Source organism: Lepidochelys kempii, chromosome 1 (genome assembly GCF_965140265.1).
Source record: "Lepidochelys kempii isolate rLepKem1 chromosome 1, rLepKem1.hap2, whole genome shotgun sequence".
NCBI lineage: Eukaryota > Metazoa > Chordata > Testudines > Cheloniidae > Lepidochelys > Lepidochelys kempii.
The window spans coordinates 36,006,095-36,027,277 of NC_133256.1; the positions used below are offsets into that span (position 1 = coordinate 36,006,095).

General features: G+C 45.5%; 1 protein-coding gene across 1 annotated transcript in view; it reads left to right on the forward strand.

The window, feature by feature from the left end:
• The first annotated feature begins 7,062 nt into the window (after window positions 1-7,062).
• The window catches only part of CUL5 (cullin 5), a 78,025-nt gene continuing 63,904 nt past the window's right edge, over window positions 7,063-21,183 (forward strand). The window contains exon 1 of the mRNA XM_073338875.1: window positions 7,063-7,337. Coding sequence (XP_073194976.1) covers window positions 7,314-7,337 — 24 coding nt within the window. The 5' untranslated portion in view covers window positions 7,063-7,313. The remainder of the gene's footprint in view (window positions 7,338-21,183) is intronic.

Sequence of the window (21,183 nt, forward strand, 5' to 3'; positions counted from 1 at the left end):
CAAAAGTCTGGGAACTGTGCATTTGTAAATAAAAATGGATTAGGATAATTTAATACTCCAGTGTCTTCTGACCACTAATTTTCTATCCTAAAAGGAATAACCCACCTTTGGGAACTTAGTGCGTTAAGGCCTAGATCCAAAAATGGATTTATCTGTCTACGCTCCAAATTTAGGTGTATAAATCCCAGTTTTAGGCTCCACTGGGATACCACAAACCCTTGCTCAGTTGCCACCTTCCCTGTCTCCCACACCTCTCAGGTGAGTTCTTTAACTATTTTCTCCCCATTCAGGAAGAAGGGGCAATTGAACCTATGTCTCCCTCATCCCAAGTGTGTGCTCTAACTAATGGGCTAAAAGTTATAAAGTGGGAACCATCACCACCACCTCCTCCTTCTCCTTACCTCCCCCATCTCCATTTTGTCTGGAATTAGGCAGACATCCGTGTGACGTTGCACTCCATATGTTTTATGGAAATATGTTTATAAGTGTGAATATAATGTACTCGGAACATGCTTTATGCTAAAGGTTTCTTGTAAGGTATCATTACAAAGCTTATAGTTTACTGAGAGTGTGATCCTATCTGTATGTATGTATCATTCTTGTATCTAAAGCTAGAAATATGAAGTATTACTCTGAAGTCCTATTGTAATTATGCAAAGTTTGGGCCATTAATGGTGGTTTAGAATCTTGATGGCTCCCATCAACCAGGACAATTGGTTGTAAATGGTTCTGTTTACTTGTAAGCCTTCCTGTGTTCATGTGAGTCAGGCCGGAAAGAATGGAGGCTTGGGGCCTCACAGGATATGTGACCAGGTTACCTCATACTGGAATCCATCTTAAACCTGGTGCTTTTCCATTTAGAAGGAAGGGTGGAAACCCAGAGAGAGACAAAGGATTCCCACCTTGTGCCAAAGCTATAAAAGGGGGTGAAACAGAACAAAGGGGGCTGCCAGTCATGAGAAATCCCATAGAAATCCACCTGAGCTGGAACTAACAAGAACTGTACCAGGGGAAAGGATAGGACCCAGACTAAGAAGGAGTCTAGTCTGTGAAAGAAGCTTATTGGAACATCTCTGAGGGTGAGATTTACCTGTATTCAGTTTCTTAATGTATTAGGCTTAGACGTGCATGTTTTTGCTTTATTTTTCTTGGTCACTTACTTTGTTCTGTCTGTTGTTACTTGAAACCACTTAAATCCTACTTTTTATTCTTAATAAAATCACTTTTGTTTATTATTGAACCCAGGGTAAGGAATTAATACCTGGGGGAGCAAACAGCTGTGCATATCTCTCTATCAGTGTTATAGAGGGCAGACAATTTATGAGTTTACCCTGTATAAGCTTTATACAGAGTAAAACGGATTTATTTGGGGTCTCTGTGACCGAACCCATCACAACCCACCTATCTCATTCTTGCAAGAAAATACTTAGGCGCTGAAGCTGCCTGGTTCAGTAGTTGATCACAAGCAGAGAAAGGCATCTCCCTGCAGCCCAGACTTAGGTGCCTATCTCCATGAAAGGGGCAGGGCTTAGGAAACACCTCTCTTGTTGACATCACCCATTGGGTGCTTAGGCAGCTTCTCACTTAGCATGCTGGCTTTTGTGAATGTCATTCTTAAGCACTTAGTGCCCCCTCAGCATTCATTGTATAGGGAGCTAGGTGCCTAACTCAGGCCTTGCGAATCCAATTGTTGTTCCAGTGGTTTTTTAGGCACCTAGAAGTTGGGTGCTGCGACACTGAGCATCACAATGCCTAAGTCCCTTTGTGGATCTGGGCCTAACTAATTAATGACTATGCCACTATCTTAGTCCTGTTTCCTTTTCCACTTAATGCAGCTTTGCCAGAAGCTGGGAACGGGTGACAGAGGATGGATCACTCGATGATTACCTGTTCTGTTCATTCCCTCTGGGGCATCTGGCATTGGCCACTGTCGGAAGACAGGATGCTGGGCTAGATGGACCTTTGGTCTGATCCAGTATGGCCATTCTTATGTTCAACATATAGACTATAGTTTTTTTCTCAGGGAGATGAAGTATAACTTGAGACTCCATTTTGCTTCTTCTCCCCTTCTCCTTGAGGCCTTCCACTGCAGTGACCCTGCTTCCAATTCAGAGAGACTGACTTTTCTAGAGCACAACATTAATATAACTCTGAACGCTGCCAAAGGGAAAGGGCGTGTGAGGCTAAGAAGAAAGAAAAAACACTTATTAGGGGCAGAGGGTGCTGCCTCTGTGGCACTCTTAGCCCTGCTAGTCAGAGTGAAAGTTTGAATGGTGCTGCTACTAGACTACAATAGTGGTGCAGAATACAAGCATTTCTGTTTAGTCTTGCTACACTTGCTGCATTGTATTTTGTACTCCTTGCTCCCTAACTGATTGTATTCATAAGAACATAAGAAGAGCCATATTGGGTCAGACCAAAGGTCCATCTAGCCCAGTATCCTGTCTTCCGACAGTGGCCAATGCCAGGAGCCCCAGAGGGAATGAACAGAACAGGTAATCATCAAGTGATCCATCCCCTGTCACCCATTCCCAGCTTCTGGCAAACAGAGGCTAGGGACACTATCCCTGCCCATCCTGGCTAACAGCCATTGATGGACCTATCCTCCATGAATTTATCTAGTTCTTTTTTGAACCCTGTTATAGTCTTGGCCTTCACAACATCCCCTGGCAAGGAGTTCCACAGGTTGACTGTGCATTGTGTGAAAAAATATTTCCTTTTGTTTGTTTTAAACGTGCTGCGTATTGATTCCTTTAACTTCCCGCAGCTTTCTTTAATCTATCTTCTCTTGGAAAATAACTGTAGTGACAAATTGTGCTTCCCCCACTCCACCCTTGGAGGCAGCTGTGACACTGCATGTCATGTTCTTCACAGATATATTATTATGATATGATTATGATATAATCATTATGTATTTTGTGCAAGGTAAGTGATGTGAGATAGCATTGAAAAGGTTATGATTTACTGAATATGTTTATCCTATTTGTATGCATGTATCATTTTTGTATCTGAAGTTAGGAATATTGACTATGTATCTGTATTACTAATGTGTTTAACCTGGGGAACACCCAATAGGCAAAAGGCTCTCAGTCTAGATGGCTGGCTGGGAAGGGCCCATTCAGGAGCCATTAGGAGAAAACAATAGGTCTTAGAAGAAGTTTATCTCCCACCCAGGGGCCTTCCTGAGGATGCTACAGACAGCCTCCAAGTTATGGCTGCTGTGACACTACAGGGACATGTGATCAGGTCACCCGTTACTGGAGTCCATCTTGGGATATTGGTGTTTTTCCACTGACTGGTATGGGAACCAAGCTTTGAAACAAAGGGTTCCTCTCATATGTAAAAGCTATTTAAGGCAAGGGAGTGACATCATCATAGTTCTTCACTGACTCCCCCCCAGAGAGACTCCTGAAAACACCTGAGGAACAAAAACTGAACTGGGGGTAGTGCTGGATCCAGGCTAACGGGATTTTTAGCATGTGAATGGAACACCTGGGGATTCCAAGCTGTATGCCAGTGCAGTTTGCCCCTTACGAATCTGCAGCCTGCTTGTATCATCACTTAGAGTGAGGATTTGCTATTCATATCTGATGTATGTAGTATATTAAGCTTAATCTGAGTGTTCAGTTTATTTGCTAGGTAATCTGCTTTGATCTGTTTGCTAGCCCTTATAATCACTTAAAATCTATCTTTTGTAGTTAATAAACTTGTTTTTGTTTTGTCTAAAACCAGTATGTGGGAGTCATAACTCAGGGCAGAAAGCTGTTGTATATTCCTCTCCTCATTGAGGAGAATTTAATGAGCTTATGCTTAACAGTTCCCTGTGCAGCAAAGACAGTATAATTTTGGGTTTACTCTTCAGATGGGGGTGCATGCCTGTGTAGCTGGGAAGCTCCTTAGCTGGAGCCTTCCCATGCAGAGCTCATTACAGCATCTGCATGTAACTGCAGCTGGGTGTGTCCCTACCTGCATGTGTGCTGGTGAAAGTGCAGGCCGGTCACAGCAGTATAGTGTAAAGGGAGCCCAGGCTGGTGGGTCAGGGGTGTTCAGTGGTACCCCAGTTCCAGGTGGCACTCCAGGGGAAACCTGTTACAGCATCAAGGACATTTGCAAGACAGCTAGGGAAAAGGGCTAGGCTCATGGACCGACAGCTTGAGAAATGACAAAAGGAAATACTTTGTCATCCAATGTGTAATTAGACTATGGAAATCATTGCCATACAGAGTCATTGAGGCCAAGAATGTAACAAGATTCAGAAAGGGATGGGACATTTATATGGATAACAAGAATACCCATTTATCATAATTAATAGCAACAAATTTTGTAAGGGATATTATATCTTGTGCTTTAGGGTTTAAACCAGTTCTAATTTAGAGACCAAGATGGAAGCAGATTATCCCACTTTTGCCTACTGCGCTGTTTTTAATACCTCCCTCTGAAGCATGATGCCGGCCACTGTCACAGACTGGATAAGACACTACACGGATCTTGGTTTGGGTCTGATCCAAATTGCAATGGTAATTGCTATGTTCCTACATTAAATCTGCCCAGACGAGAAGATTTTATTTAGCACAGTATCTACTTTATTTCTTGTTTTAATTCATGAGTTGAGAGAAAATGGACAGATATGGGCACAAACAGAAGCTGTGTTGTGGTAAAAATTGCTTTGCACACATATTTTATTGTAAAATGAATGTGTTTAGGTACTGGCTCACCATGTTTACAGTTTGACGTGACTAGATCACAGGCGCTTTGGTCTTGTGTAAGTCAATCATTTTTAATCAGAATCAAAAAATGCCTGAAGATTCACTCCCCTCCTCTATAAAGTACTCAAACAATAAGGATTTTGCCCCCATCGGGTCTGTTGTATGTTACAATATAATTTCATACAAAAAGAAAATGTTTAAGGTTAAAATTCAAGCATTCAAAAGTTAGGAAAGTTAGGAGAGAGTGTTCACTGAATGGGTAGCCATTCAATATTTCTTTTTATACTTATCATTTAAGTGTGGCCCTAGATCTTATTTACTGAATATTTTCCATACCTAGCACTGAATACACAATTATTTCCTTATGGGTTTTTCAATGGCACAATCACCGTAGTATCTCAGTGCTTTACAAACATAAATTTATCTTCACAGCACACCTGTGAGGTAAGAGGGTGTTATTGTCTCCATTTTACAGATGGGGAACTGAGCCATGGCCTAAACTGTCAAAAGTGTCTACTGAGTCTGGGTCCCCAACTTGAGATGCCTAAGGCCTGATTTTTCAGAATACTTATAAAGTTCAGTAAAAAAAATGCTGTGGTCAATGCACGGCTCCCATTTAGTTGCAGTTGTGACTGCTCAGGACTTCTGCAAATCAGGCAATTGGCATTTTAATATGAGCACTCAGAGATGACCCACACAGTTATTGACCACCTGTGAAAAATTTGGTTTAAACAACTTGCCCCAACAAAGGCAGAGATAGAGTCCTGTCCTCCGGGGCTGCATTCAACTTTCTGAACTGCAAAACCATCATTTCACTTCCTGTCAGCTTCTGCTTTACACCCCTTCCAGCTTCTGCAATTAAGCAGGTAGGAATCTACAGATAGAGTACCATTCATCTTGTGCACTGAATGCGGGAGAAAATAAGGACTGTATCATACAATGCTTACACACAAAGGGGCTGAATTAAAGTTGTACAGTCAATTTTAATTCCAGAATTTCCGAACCTTTGAATAAAGCAGGTTGACATTTTTTCATCAGAATAGTTTTTTGACACAAAAAGACCTATTGCCCAAAACTAAAATGTTCATAATAGTTTCATTTTACTTATAACTTTCAAGTTTTTCAACCAAAACCCCCACAGAAGCTAATAAATCTTTGGTGAAATATTTGATTTGTTTAAAAAAAAACACACCATTTTTTCCCCCAAATAATTACCTGAATCCAATTTTTTTGTTTTTGTTTTTGAAAGCCCGTTTTGGTAGAATTCCTTACCTTTGGCTTAAAAAAAATAAAAAAGCAGAACAAATTTACCAAACCCCCCATTTTTTCCTGGAAACTGAACATTTTTACTACATATTTTACTCCATAAAGTTAAGCGCATACATAATTGTTTAAGAGGCCTGGAAATGCCTTGGGGTACGGATTCTGTTAACTGTTCAGCATAGTTACCACATTGTACAGCTTCACATACACTTGCTGTACACCTACAACTACATCACAATATTAGCAATGCCAAGTGTTCAAAAATCATGACCCCTTGGGAGGCTGGGCTGCAGGGGCCTGGGGTCTCTCTGGGGGAGGTGGAGGGAGCTGGGCAGGGCTGCAGGGAGCTGGGGTCTCTGGGCTGAGCTCAAGAAGGCTGGGGTCTTCCAGGGGCAGATAGGGGGGCTAGGCCACAGAGGGCAGAGGTCTCCTAGGGGGTTGGAGGCAGGGCAGCAGGGGTCTCCCAGGGATAAATGGGGGTGCAGGGCTGCAGGGGACTGAGGTCTCCCAAGGCAGATGAGGGTGGGCTGCAGGGAGAGGGGGGTCTCCCAGGGGTAGGGGTCAGGGGTGCTGGAACAATTTGTATAGTGGGGGTGCTGAGAGCCATTGAACCAAACTATAAACCTTGTATAGGATGGAAACCACTTCAAGCTAGGGGGTGCAGCAGCACCCCTAGTTCCAGCACCTATCAATGGGGTGGGGGCTGGTGTCAGAGAGCAGGGGTCTCCCGGGCGTAGATGGGGGTGGGTGGGCCGAGGGGGCGAGGGTCTCCCGGGAGTGGATGGGGGGGGGTGGGCTGAGGGTCCAGGGGTCTCCCGGGAGTGGATGAGGTGGTCTGCAGAGGACGAGGGTCTGCCGGGGGTGGATAAGGAGGGGGTGGGCCAAGGAGGCGGGGGTGTCCTGAGGGGCTGGCCTGTAGGGGTCTGGGGTGTCCCGGGGGTTGATGGGGCTCAGGGGTCTGCCGGGGTCTGCCGGGGTCGACGGGAGTCAGGGGAACCGCCCGGCCGGCAGAGGGCGCTGCAGCTGGAGCCTCCCGCCCCTGCCTCTCCCCTTGGCGGCGGAGCCGGCTCCTCGGCGCCGCATCCTGCGGGCCAGGCCAGCCCTTGCACGGAGCCGCGGCCGCGGCCGAGTGTCTCCTGGGTGGGCGCCGCCATGAGGCGCTGAGCGGCGGCTGCGTGGGGAGGATCGAGCCGGCCGCAGCCCCGAGTCTCCGCCCGGCCTTGTCCCGAGCGAAGCCCCGTCCCGGCCGGCGGGAGCGCGGGGCCATGTGAAGCGGAGCGGCCGGGAGCCCGCGCCCGGAGCGAGGAGCCGCCGCCGGCCCGGAGGGGCCCCCGCGGGGGGAACATGGCGACGTCTAATCTCTTAAAGGTGCGACCCAGGCCCGCTGCCCGGGCAGGGCCTGGTGGGAGGACGCGGGCGACCCGAGTCCCGTCTGCCGGTGGCGGCGGGGCCTGCGGGCTGCTCCTGGCGGCTCCCAGGGCCCGTCGCTGCGGGGCGGGGGAGGTGGGTGAGCGCGGCGGCCGGGCAGGGGAAATGTGGGGGAGCGAGGGGGCAGCCTGGCGTGGGGGAGGGGGTGTAAGGAGAAAGGGGGGAGCAGAGGAGAAGGGGGGCAGTGCTGAGGGCGGGCGGGAGGGACGGGGGCTGTGCGGAGACAGGGACATGAAGGGCTTGTTTCTCAAGTTGTGGTATCCAGTATGTTGTAATATTCTGAGGGGGAGGGTTTATAACAAACCTTCATTTTACACTGTGCTGGTGGCTGTCTGGGCTCGAGAGTCACGGGTCTCTCTCCTCTTCCCCACTCCTTCCAGTACTAAAACTTCACACAGTCTAACCTGTCTCCAAATATCACACGCCTCCCCCCCCCACACCCCGATCAAATAAGCGTGGAGAAAGTATACGGTAACCTATTTTAGACAGCAAAAAGAAAAGGAGTACTTGTGGCACCTTAGAGACTAACCAATTTATTTGAGCATAGCTCACGAAAGCTTATGCTCAAATAAATTGGTTAGTCTCTAAGGTGCCACAAGTCCTCCTTTTCTTTTTGCGGATACAGACTAACACAGCTGCTACTCTGAACCCCGTATTTTAGACAGGACACTGTTTCATCCGTTTCTGCATTAACAGAGAAACTAGAAACACAATGATTTTTAGGATAAACAGAGTTTTAAATGATTGTACAGTGAATAAATATTGTTTGCATTACCACCATGTTCAAAATCTGATGGGTGCAATTTACCTGGAAGGAAAAAAAACACTGAACATGTACCACTTATTTAAGCAGCTTTTTTTTACATAATCTAGTGTTTCCATAAATTTTTGGTATATGATGATAAACATCTGAACATTGACATATTACTCCGGAGGGCATTCTGCGCACAATATTTTAAAATTCTGCAAGTTTTATTAATAAATATATGCAGGGGCTCCAGCACGGCAGTAGGGAGCACAGGCCAGTGGCTGCATGAAGGTGGGAGATGACCCTGCAGCCCCCAGGGTCACAGACTCAGTGGGGAGGCTGCACCTGACCTTGACACAGCACAAGTCCTGGGCCTGCCCAAAAATACCCTGGGGCCTTGCCCCTCTGTGCCAGGTGCACCAGGTGTGGGGCAGGCAGGCTCAATGAGGCAGGATCTAAGTTTGGGGGGATCCAGGTGTGGGGTGAGAGGATTCTGTGTGGGACAATTTGGGTGTAGGCAGCTCAGTGGGGGGTCTAGGTGTGTGGGGATTGGGATGCACAGAGGCTTGTTGGGGGGTGGTTCTGCGTGAAGAGGCAAGCCCCTCTGCTGGGGCTTCCAGGTGAAGGTGGTTGGGGCTCAGTGGAGGGGTCTGGGGGTCTCAGCAGGGGGCCTGGGTGCTAGGGGAGTGGGGCTTGATGGAGTGGGGGTCTGGGAGGAGCTAGTGGGGGTCAGTGGCATGGGGGTTTGGATGTGGGGGCTTGGGCTTATCAGGGTGGGGGTTTGAATACAGGGAGCTCAGTGGGGGGTGGTCTGGGTGCAGGGGTGGGGGGAAAAATAGGAGGTCTGGGTGCAGGGGGCTCCAGATGCAGGATTGAGCTTCAGTGTGGTGGGGTTTAGGTATGGAGGACTAGGGGGGTTCTGGGTGTACGGGGTGAGACTTGGCGGGGGTGTCTGAGTATGGGAGGTCCGGTATGGGTAGGGGGTTGGGCAAATGGGACAGCAGCTCCCGGCAGCTGAGGAGCGATGGGGGCAGGAAGCAGGAGAGGATGCTGAGCTTCCTGCAGCTGGGGGAGGTTTCTGGGAGTGGGTCTAACACAGCCCCAGCCACTCCTAGCAGGGGAAGAGGAAGTCCAGTTCTCTCCTGTCTCCAGCCCAGCCAGGACTAGCAGCTGATCCTGGCTCAGGGTACGAGCCACTGGCTGCAGTGATTTACCTCTCCACCAGCTGTTCCAGATACCCTAAACAATGTACCTGTGCTGCTAGAGAGTGGTGCGTGATTGCTGTTGCAGCTTCCCTGTCAGAGAGTCATTTTTCTGTGGGGAAGCAAAGAAATCTGCGGGAGACAAGAATTTGTGTGTGCAGAATTCCCCAAGGAGCAATAGCCCTGATCAGTTAAAATTGCAGAGTTCCAAAACCAGTATGTGTTGCTACGAAACAAAATGCCCAAGAGGGGGAAATGGGGATGCAGTATGGTTATTTGAAGGAATCCTATTTCAGAATGCTAGGTCCAAACAGCCTGTCTATTTGGCCATGTTTTACTCCATCACTGTGTGTGTTGTGTTGTTACTTATAGTATGTTTAGGGATTTTGGATAGATTGACATTTGCTTTGGGAAAACATTAATTACATGGTTTTATAAACAGATGTAAGAAAGTTTAGCATCTCAGAGTTGATAATATTTCACTTTAAATCTTCTAGAAAATAATTCCTACAGTTGTGGGAGAGTGCAGTATAAGGCCCTGATTTTGTTACTTGCAGAATGGTGATATCTGCAGAACTGGTTTTGAAAAAGTGTTTATAATCACATGTTAAATATACAAAGGTGTAGGCTCACCACAGATAATATAGATATAGATGCCTGGTAGATAACTTGGTGATGTCTATAAAGCTTTTAGATAATTAAGTTAGTAGTAATTGAATGCTAGTTTGCCTTTTCCATCAGAACATCTCAAAGCGCTGTACAAAGACAAATAAATATGAACCCTTTTTACTAAAGGAGAAACTATGACAGAGATCGACTTTCAGGAAACCATACAGCAGTCCAGTGAGAGCTGGGAATAGAAACACTCTTGACTCCCAGTTCTTGAGGCTTAAAAAGCTACTACACTTAAAGCATATTAACTCAAAATTCAGGATGACTGGCAGTGTCTCATATCCTTTCAGAATATAAAATGTACCTATACTTCAACCATCTGAAAACTCTACAATACAGAGTTAAACTTAGGCCGGGTCTACACTAGCGAAATTACTCCGGCACAGCTGTACCAATAGAAGATTGCTTATGTAGCCACTCTATGCCAATGGGAGATGTAATAAAATCATCACGATCGGTGGTAGCTATGTTGGTGGGAGAGCGTCTCCTGCTGACCTAGTGCTGTCCAGACAAGCGCTTCTCTTGGTGTTTTTTTTTTTCACAACCCTGAGCTACCTAAGTTATACCGACAAAAGTGCTAATGTAGACATAGCTTAATATTTCACGCCCTTTCTTTTTGGGTGGGGCAGAGGGTTGTGGTATGCAGGAATTGCAGAAGCGCTAGCTTCGTTATCACTCACCTCCACATCCTGGCATTCCACTAGGCGTGTCCAGAAAACACGGGAATACGAGTTTCACCAGATTCTAACACTCTTGCATATTCTTAATTCTCAGTAGAACCCCGTATCCGAACTCGTGTTCATGCATTGTTGTGTATCCTTTCTGTCCTCTCTGCTGCATTGAGGTTTTGGGAAGTTCTAACCATTTGGTGGCCCACATCCGATACTACTGCTATACAAATAAGTAATAACTGAAGGTGTTGTCCCATAGGTAATATTTAGGATTAAAAAGAAAAGGTGTTAACATCTGGCTAGTCTACTTAGAGGAGGGAGAAGGCCAAGTGGTTGAGTGTAGGTCAGATTTAGGTAGCTTCTGTTCACTAAACTGTACCTTTATCCTAGTAAATGCAAGGCCTATGAGTTTCTCTCTCATTCCTTGTGCACTTTCCCCATGGTTCTCTATTTGCTTGGGAAGTGAAGTGAAATGAAATATGACTTCCCCACGGGGGCAGTGGATGCCTTGACAGTTGCTGTGTTGAAACCTGACTGGGTGATATCAGTTTGGAATGGATCAGTACAATAATTTGAGCCTCATATATGCACCTTCATTCCCCCCAAAAATGAAGAATAGTAACATTTTGATATCACATAAATTTTTTTTTAAAGGGATGTTGTGTTTTGAAAACAGTTTGCTCAAACAACCTCAACTTTGGTCAACTAGTCCTCCCCTGGACTGTGATGAGGCACCGCAAATTTCAAGGCAATCTCAATATGTGTGTGGATTTTAACAAACTGATTTTGATAAGTGCTCTAAACAGTAAGGGCTTGTCTACATTATGTGCTGGATCGATGGGCAGCGATTGATCCAGCGGGGGTTAATTTATCGTGTCGAGTCTAGACGCGATAAATCGACCGGCAAGCGCTCTCCCGTCGACTCCGGTACTCCACTAGGACGAGAGGCGCAGGTGGAGTCAATGAGAGAGCGTCAGCTGTCGACTTACCTCAGTGAAGCCACCGCGGTCGGTAGATCTAAGTACGTTGACTTCAGTTACGTTATTCACGTAGCTGAAGTTGCGTAACTTAGATCAGTTTTTTCCTCCCCTCCACCCCCCCGGTATAGGCCAGGCCTAAGATGGTCTCTGCCTTAACTGTAGTAGTGCTACACTCCTCTATAATAGACCTCAGGTTGCAGGGGACAGTTCCTTGTGTCTGTATTTAAATATTTCTAGAGCTCATCGCATAAATCTGGAGCTGTTATGAGACTTACATGAATTATGTGGTTATTTCAGAAGTATATTTGCTACTCTGTAAATGACTGCATTACAAAAGTTAGAAAAGATGCTCAAACTAGTGCAGGGATCTCATACTTGCTTTCTGGAACTCTGAAGTAGAGAGAGGCTTAATACATAACAGGATTTTGATCTCCCAAAGTTCAGGGATGTTAAAATCCATGGTTTTCATTCAGATATCTATATATATATATCTCAATACTGTGGTCTCCTCAGAGCTCTTGGTGGCACTGGGAGCAAGAAAATATGGTCCCTGATTGTGCAATTGGATCCATGTGGACAGAACCTTGTATCTATGTAGAGTCTCATTGGAGTGAACGGGGCTGCATGTAGGTGCAAGTAAACCCTTGCAGATTTCGTTAGGGATTGGGGCATAAGCTTAGTCCGGCTTCTGTAGGAAACCTACTCCTTTTTTTCCCCCCCTTCCCCTGTTTAAATCCTGTATCTTATCCCATTTACCTTTTATTTCAACCATTCTTCTCCAACCTCCCATCCCTGGCAACCTGCAATATACCAGCTAGTTTTGATCTCTATAACTCACAGTAAATATTTCCAGCTGCATACTTTGGGTGTCTCGTCTTGGCTATTTCGTAATAGGACTTCCTTAAAATGTCAGCAAGGCATATATGCCAATTGCAGTTGTATAGTGGAGGCCTTCTTGTCGTTAACATTGCCTAACCCTCAATACCCGTTGATAAAGCCCTATTCTTCGGCTTGTCCATAGTTGCTCAGTATTCAGTAGTAACTGCATTGCAATCACAGCACCAATTGTGAGAGCTGCCAGACAGTAGAGGTTGGTCAAATTGCATGCTAAATTTGAAGTTGATGTGAGAGTTGGATTTAATCACCCTTTAGGCCACATATTTGACATCCAGGAGCTAGTATATAAGATCAGCACAGTAACATACATGTTAAAGTTAGAGACAAGGCGGGTGAGGTAATATCTTTTATTGGACCAACCTCAGTTGGTGGAAGGAACAAGCTTTTGAGCCTCACACAGCTCTTCCTCAGGTCTGCAGAAGGAAGGAAACTAGAGTGTCCAAGCTAAATACAAGGTGGGATAGATTGTTAAGCAAAAAGGGTTCACACATGTTGTAGGCCAGTGGTTCTCAACCTTTTTTTACCCAAGGACCCCTAAACTTAAATAGACGAACCTGCGGACCCACAATCAGAGGCGATGCATAGAGGCGTCACATGCCCCGCAGATTTCTGCCTTCCATTTGGCCCTGATCCCTGAAGTGCTGATGTAGCAGGGCAGAGCTGTGGTGTGTCTCCTTGGCTAGCTGCTGCCTTCTTGTGGAGTCAGTGGCTGTGAGGCAATCCCTTCTGATGGCTGGGGGAGATCTCTCTTCTGCCGTGATCCTTCAATTTTTGGTTGCACCCCTCTAAACCCAGACAGGCTGGGTGACCTGCTGAAGTGAGTCGGGGTGGAGGTGGCGCTCCCTTCCTAAGTTCCACTGCCTGGGGTTGATACTTGGTTTATTTTGTCAGACCCCCTAAAAACTGCTTGTGGACAACCCCCCCCCCCCAGGTGAGAACCAGTACTGTGCAAGACCACTTAAAATGAATTTGGCAACTAACACCCCTACAGTTCTAGAACAATGGAAGATTAGTAGATAGCAGGGATGTAGTAAGTAGGGCTTTCAGTTAATCACAGTTAACTCACACGATTAACTAAAAAAAAACTAATTGCGATTAACAATAGAATATCAATTGAAATGTATTAAATATTTTTGGATGTTTTTCTACATTTTCAATATTGATTTCAATTACAACACAGAATACAAAGTGCACAGTGCTCACTTGATATTTATTTTTGATTACAAATATTTGCACTGTAAAAATGATAAAAGAAATAGTATTTTTTAATTCACCTCATACAAGTACTGAAGTACAAATTTTTTATCGTGAAAATGCAACTTACAAATGTAGATTTTTATTTTTTTTTTGGTTACATAACTGCGCTCAAAACCAAAACAGTGTAAAACTTTTAGAGCCTACATGTCCACTCAGTCCTCCTTCTTCTGCCAATTACTCAGACAAACAAGTAAACATACGTTGATGGGAGATATTGCTCCCTGCTTCTTACTTACAATGTCACCTGAAAGTGAGAACAGGCATTCGCATCACACTTTTGTAGTCGGTGTTGCATGGTATTTACATGCCAGATATGCTAAACATTCATATGCTCCTTCCATGCTTTGGCCACCATTCCAGGGGACAAGCTTCCATGCTGATGATGCTTATTAAAAAAAAAAAAAAGCGTCCATTAATTTTGTGACTGTACTCCTTGGGAGGAGAATTGTAAGTCTCCTGCTCTGTTTTATCCACATTCTGCATATATTTCATGTTATAGCAGTCTCAGATGATGACCCAGCACATGTTCATTTTAAGATCATTTTCACAGCAGATTTGACAAAACGTAAAGAAGGTACCAATATGAGATTTCTAAAAATACTACAGCACTTGACCCAAGGTTTAAGAATCTGAAGTGCCGTCCAAAATCTGAGAGAGATGAGGTATGGAGCATGCTTTCAGAAGTCTTAAAAGAGCAACACTCTGATGTGGAAACTACAGAACCCAAACCACCAAAAAAGAAAATCTCAACCCTCTGCTGGTAGCATCTGACTCAGATGATGAAAATAACATGCGTCAGTCTGCACTGCTTTGGATCGTTATCAAGCAGAACCCATCATCAGCATGGAAGCATGTCCTCTGGCATGGTGGTTGAAGCATGAATCTTTGAATGAATCTTTAAAGCATCTGGAACGTAAATATCTTGCAATGCCAGCTACAACAGTGCCATGCAAATGGCTGTTCTCGCTTTCAGGTGACATTGTAAACAAGCAGCATTATCTCCTGCAAATTGTAACCACCCTTGTTTGTCTGACTGATTGGCTGACCAAGAAGTAGGACTGAGTGGACTTGTAGGCTCTAAAGTTTTACATTGTTTTATTTTTGAATGCAGTTTTTTTTGTACATAATTCTACATTTGTAAGTTCAACTTTCATGATAAAGAGCTTGCACTACAGTACTTGTATGAGGTGAATTGAAGAATACAATTATTTTCTTTTTTACAGTGAAAATATTGGTAATCAAAAATAAATATAAAATGATCACTGTACACTTTGTATTCTGTGTTGTAAGTGTAATCAATATATTAGAAAATGTAGGAAACATCCCCAAAAAATAAAAAAAAATGGTGTTCTATTGTTGTTTAACAGTGTGATTAATCACAATTAATTTTTTTAATCGCTTGACAGCCCTAGTAGTAAGTTGTCCTAATGGGCCATGAAATCAGTCTCTCTTTTAAATCCATGGTTTTTGGTGTTCAGTAGTTACAAATATGTTTCCTTGTCTCTCTCATATCCTGGGACCAACATGGCTACAACAACACTGCATGCAACATTAAAGTTAAGGAAAATGAAGTAAGAAGTGTGAGGGAAAGGTAGTACTAGCTACAAAAATAATTGAGATGCGTGGGTATGCTCTCAGTATAAAGTGTCTCATTTTCTTTTATTGTATTACAGTAGTGCCTAAACCCCAGTTGAGATCAAGGCCCCATTGTGCTAGACGTTCTACAACAAGCAGTAAGAGACAGCCTTGCCCCAAAGAGCCTACTATTCAGTGTAAAACAAAAACAAAACAAAAAAACTCACTACATTAAGGAAGAGTTAACAGTTGCTTGGTAGTGTGTTGTCCTGTTGCAGAATGTTGAGTTGGGGGAAAACTCAGACTTCCGAGAAGCGGGAAATGCAAGTGAAAGTTGCCTGTGCAAACATTCCTTTTTGTCTTTTAATAGTGTTAGATGGAATCCAATGGGTGAGAGTGAATGGGTTGTAAAAGGAAGTGAAGTATATTTCAGGAACTGTGGGGTTGGCAGAGTAAAGGTATGTCGTCCTTCCTCCCCCCCCAAGATGCATGACAGTTTTATTTTCCATTGGGTCTTCTCATACAAATCACTGTTTTTGTGATTCAGAAATGTAGCTTGTTTGATTAACAACATTGGTTAGTTTACAGTGTTTGTAATAATAATAATGCAAAGATATGCATGGTACTTTATAGACAAACAAGAATGACAGGCCTCCGTTCCAAGGAGCCCAATCTTTCACACGTCTCTTGAGTGATCTTTACTCATGTGAGCAGTCCAGTTAAGTTCAAGACTTGTAGAAATGGGCCCTAAATTATGGAAATTTATATTTGCAAAGGTGTAACTAGAGCTCTGAAAACACTTAGTCATACATTTTTGTTTGTGTTAACAATGTGTACTGGGGCATTGCTGAAAGAGAGCAGAGTTAAGGTTGCATGGGCAACCTTAACTGCATATCTTGGCCAGATTGAAAAGGGCTAGGATGGAATTGGAGGAGAGGAACTCCACACAGTGAATGTAGACAGCACACTCTGAGCTTAGAGATGGAAGGGAGATGGGGGAGTAGCTGGAGAGGCATGTGGGTTCAAGGGTGTGTGTTTTGTTTTTTAGGAGACTAGAGCAGGGAAAGCAGACGAGTAAAGGAGAGCATGAGAGTGGGCACAAAGGAATCAGATCACTTGATGTGCTGGGGTCAGTAGGGCAAGTTGGATGAGGTTAGAGGTGGAGAGCAAAGGAGAAAATTGTGTCTGTGACGGTAGAAGGAGATGAGAGTTGTAGGAAGGGAAGGAAAGACAAGCTGAAAAGAGGGTGAAGGTCATATAGTATTTTTGTCAACTTTCTCTTGGGGAAAAAAAGTGGTGAAAACCTGTGCAGAGAGGGAAGTGAATATATGGTGGAGTCAGAATCCCCATCCTAGAGCAGAATATATTTTTGAAGAAATAGAGGTTATTTTGGTAGATAACTACAACTGTAAGGATTGTTCAGACATTATCTGTATGTATTTAGTACAAAATATAATTTTATGTGTTATACATAGACTTGACAGAGTTTGATTTTTTTTTATAATGTCAAAGGATAATTTTAAGCTATTAATATTTATATAAATTATGGGAGGTGGGGGGGTTAGACAATAATTATTTAATGACCGTAGATACTGAGGATATTCTGCACTATGAAATTAGGTCAAAGTTACAGAAGTCGTTTTTTTAGAAATCGTTTTTAATAGTCGATTGTGTGTGTCCCCACACACAATGTACTGAGTGCATTAACTCGGTGGAGTGCTTCCACAGTACCGAGACTGGCGTCAACTTCCGGAGCGTTGCACTGTGGGTAGCTATCCCACAGTTCCCGCAGTCTCCACCGCCCATTGGAATTCTGGGTTGAGATCCCAATGCCTAATGGGGCAAAAATATTGTCGCGGGTGGTTCTGGGTACATGTCGTCAGGCCCTCCCTCCCTCCCTCCCTCTGTGAAAGCAATGGCAGACAATCGTTTCATGCCTTTTTTCCTGAGTTACGTATGCAGACGCCATACCACAGCAAGCATGGAACCTGCTCAGCTCACTGTCACCGTACGTCTCCTGGGTGCTGGCAGACGCGGTACTACATTGCTACACAGCAGCAGCCCATTGCCTTGTGGCAGCAGATGGTGCAATAGGCCTGATAACCAATGTCATCATGTCTGAGGTGCTCCTGGCCACCTGAGTAAGGTCGGTCAGGAGCGCCTGGGCAGACATGGGCGCAAGGACGAAAATAGGAGTGACTTGACCAGGTCGTTCTCTTTAGTCCTGCTGGCAGTCCTATTGCACTGTCTTCTGGCGAGCAGCCGGGAGATGAGGATGGCTAGCAGTCCTACTGCACCGTCTGCTGCCTGCCAAAGATGTAAAAGATAGATGGAGTGGATCAAAACAAGAAATAGACCAGATTTGTTTGTATTCATTTGCTCCCCTTTCCCTCCCTCCCTCCCTCTGTGAAATCAAAGTCCGACAGTCATTTTGGTGAGGTCTGTCAGGGGCACCTTGAAAAGTTTAGTGGAAATTCAGTCCTGCCTGAAATACCAGGGGGAGGGATAGGTCAGTGGGTTGAGCATTGGCCTGCTAAACCCAGGGTTTTGAGTTCAATCCTTGAGGGGGCCATTCTGTGTGACAGTTGTTTTTGTTTCTCCTTGATGTAAAGCCACCCCCTTTGTTGATTTTTAATTCCCTGTAAGCCAGCCCTGTAAGCCATGTCGTCAGTCGCTCCTCCCTCTGTCAGAGCAATGGCAGACAATCGTTCCGCGCCTTTTTTCTGTGCAGACGCCATACCATGGCAAGCATGGAGCCTGCTCAGATTACTTTGGCAATTAGGAGCACATTAAACACCACGCATGTTATCCAGCAGTATGTGCGGCACCAGAACCTGGCAAACCAAAACCGGGTGAGTAGGCGACGTCAGCACGGTGACGAAAGTGATGAGGACATGGACACAGACTTCTCTCAAAGCACGGGCCCTGGCAATGTGGGCATCATAGTGCTAATGGGGCAGGTTCATGCAGTGGAACGCCAATTCTGGGCTCGGGAAACAAGCACAGACTGGTGGGACCGCATAGTGTTGCAGGTCTGGGATGATTCTCAGTGGCTGTGAAACTTTTGCATGCGTAAGGGCACTTTCATGGAACTTTGTGACTTGCTTTCCCCTGCCCTGAAGCGCATGAATACCAAGATGAGAGCAGCCCTCACAGTTGAGAAGCGAGTGGCAATAGCCCTGTGGAAGCTTGCAACGCCAGATAGCTACCGGTCAGTCGGGAATCAATTTGGAGTGGGCAAATCTACTGTGGGGGCTGCTGTGATGCAAGTAGCCCACGCAATCAAAGATCTGCTGATATCAAGGGTAGTGATCCTGGAAAATGTGCAGGTCACAATGGATGTCTTTGCTGCAATGGGATTCCCGAACTTGTGGTGGGGCCATAGACGGAACCCATATCCCTATCTTGGCACCGGAGCACCAGGCCGGCGAGTACATAAACCGCAAGGGGTATTTTCCGATAGTGCTGCAAGCACTGGTGGATCACAAGGGACGTTTCACCAACATCAACGTGGGATGGCCGGGAAAGGTACATGACGCTCGTGTCTTCAGGAACTCTGGTCTGTTTAAACGGCTGCAGGTAGGGATTTACTTCCCAGACCAGAAGATAACTGTTGGGAATGTTGAAATGCCTATTTCAGAGTAACAGCCGTGTTAGTCTGTATTCGCAAAAAGAAAAGGAGTACTTGTGGCACCTTAGAGACTAACCAATTTATTAGAGCATAAGCTTTCGTGAGCTACATCTGATGAAGTGAGCTGTAGCTCACGAAAGCTTATGCTCTAATAAATTGGTTAGTCTCTAAGGTGCCACAAGTACTCCTTTTCTTTTTGGAAATGCCTATTGTTATCCTTGGGGACTCAGCCTACCCCTTAATGCCATGGCTCATGAAGCCATACACAGGCAGCCTGGATAGTAGTCAGGAGCTGTTCAACTAGAGGCTGAGCAAGTGCAGAATGGTGGTAGAATGTGCATTTGGACATTTAAAAGCGTGCTGGCGCAGTTTACTGACTTTGTTAGACCTCAGCGAAAGCAACATTCCCACTGTTATTACTGCTTGCTGTGCGCTCCACAATATCTGTGAGAGTAAGGGGGAGACGTTTATGGCGGGGTGGGAGGTTGAGGCAAATAGCCTGGCCGCTGGTTACGTGCAGCCAGACACCAGGGCAGTTAGAAGAGCACAGGCGGGCACGGTGCACATCAGAGAAGCTTTGAAAACCAGTTTCGTGACTGGCCAGGCTACGGTGTGAAAGTTCTGTTTGTTTCTCCTTGATGAAACCCCCTGCCCCTTGGTTCACTCTACTTCCTTATAAGCTAACCACCCTCCCATCCTCCCTTCAATCACCGCTTGCAGAGGCAATAAAGTCATTGTTGCTTCACATTCGTGCATTCTTTATTAATTCATCACACAAATAGGTGGATACCTGCCAAGGTAGCCCAGGAGGGGTGGTGGAGGAGGGAAGGACAAGGCCACACAGCACTTTAAAAGTTTACAACTTTAAAACTTATTGAATGCCAGCCTTCTGTTGCTTGGGCAATCCTCTGGGGTGGAGTGGCTGGGTGGCCGGAGGCTGCCCCACCGCGTTCTTGGGCGTTCTGGGTGAGGAGGCTATGGAACTTGGGGAGGAGGGCGGTTGGTTACACAGGGGCTGAAGCAACGGTCTGTGCTCCTGCTGCCTTTCCTGCAGCTCAATCATACGTTGGAGAATATTAGTTTGATCCTTCAGCAGCCTGAGCATTGAATCTTACCTCCTCTCATCATGCTGCCGCCACCTATCAGCTTCAGCCCTCTCTTCAGCCCACCACCTCTCCTCCTGGTCATTTTGTGCTTTCCTGCACCCTGATATTGTCTGCCTCCACGCGTTCGTCTGTGCTCTGTCAGTGTGGGAGGACAGCAGGAGGTCAGAGAACATTTCATCGCGAGTGCGGTTTTTTGCCTTCTAATCTTTGCTATCCTCTGGGAAGGAGAAGATCCTGTGATCCTTGAAACACATGCAGCTGGTGGAGAAAAAAAAAGGGACAGTGGTATTTAAAAAGACACATTTTATAGAACAATGGGTACACTCTTTCACGGTAAACCTTGCTGTTAACATTACATACATAGCACATGTGCTTTCGTTCCAAGGTCGCATTTTGCCTCCCCCCAGCGCGTGGCTAGCCCTTTCCCCCTCCCCATGGCTAACAGCGGGGAACATTTCTGTTCAGCCATAGGCAAACAGCCCAGCAGGAATGGGCACCTTTGAATGTCCCCTTAAAAAAAGCACCCTATTTCAACCAGGTGACCATGAATGATATCACTCTCCTGAGGATAACACAGAGAGATAAAGAATGGATGTTGTTTGAATGCCAGCAAACATACACTGCAATGCTTTGTTCTACAATGATTCCTGAGTACATGCTACTGGCCTGGAGTGGTAAAGTGTCCTACCATGGTGGACGGAATAAGGCTGCCCTCCCCAGAAACCTTTTGCAAAGGCTTTGGGAGTACATCTAGGAGAGCTTTATGGAGGTGTCCCTGGAGGATTTCCGCTCCATCCCCAGACACGTTAACAGACTTTTCCAGTAGCTGTACTGGCGGCGAATGCCAGGGCAAGTTAATCATTAAACACGCTTGCTTTTAAACCATGTATTCTATTTAAAAAGGTACACTCACCAGAGGTCCCTTTTCTGCCTGGCGGGTCTGGGAGGCAGCCGTGGATGGGTTTGGGGGGTACTGGCTCCAGGTCCAGGGTGAGAAACAGTTCCTGGCTGTCAGGAAAACTGGTTTCTCCGCTTCCTTGCTGCGAG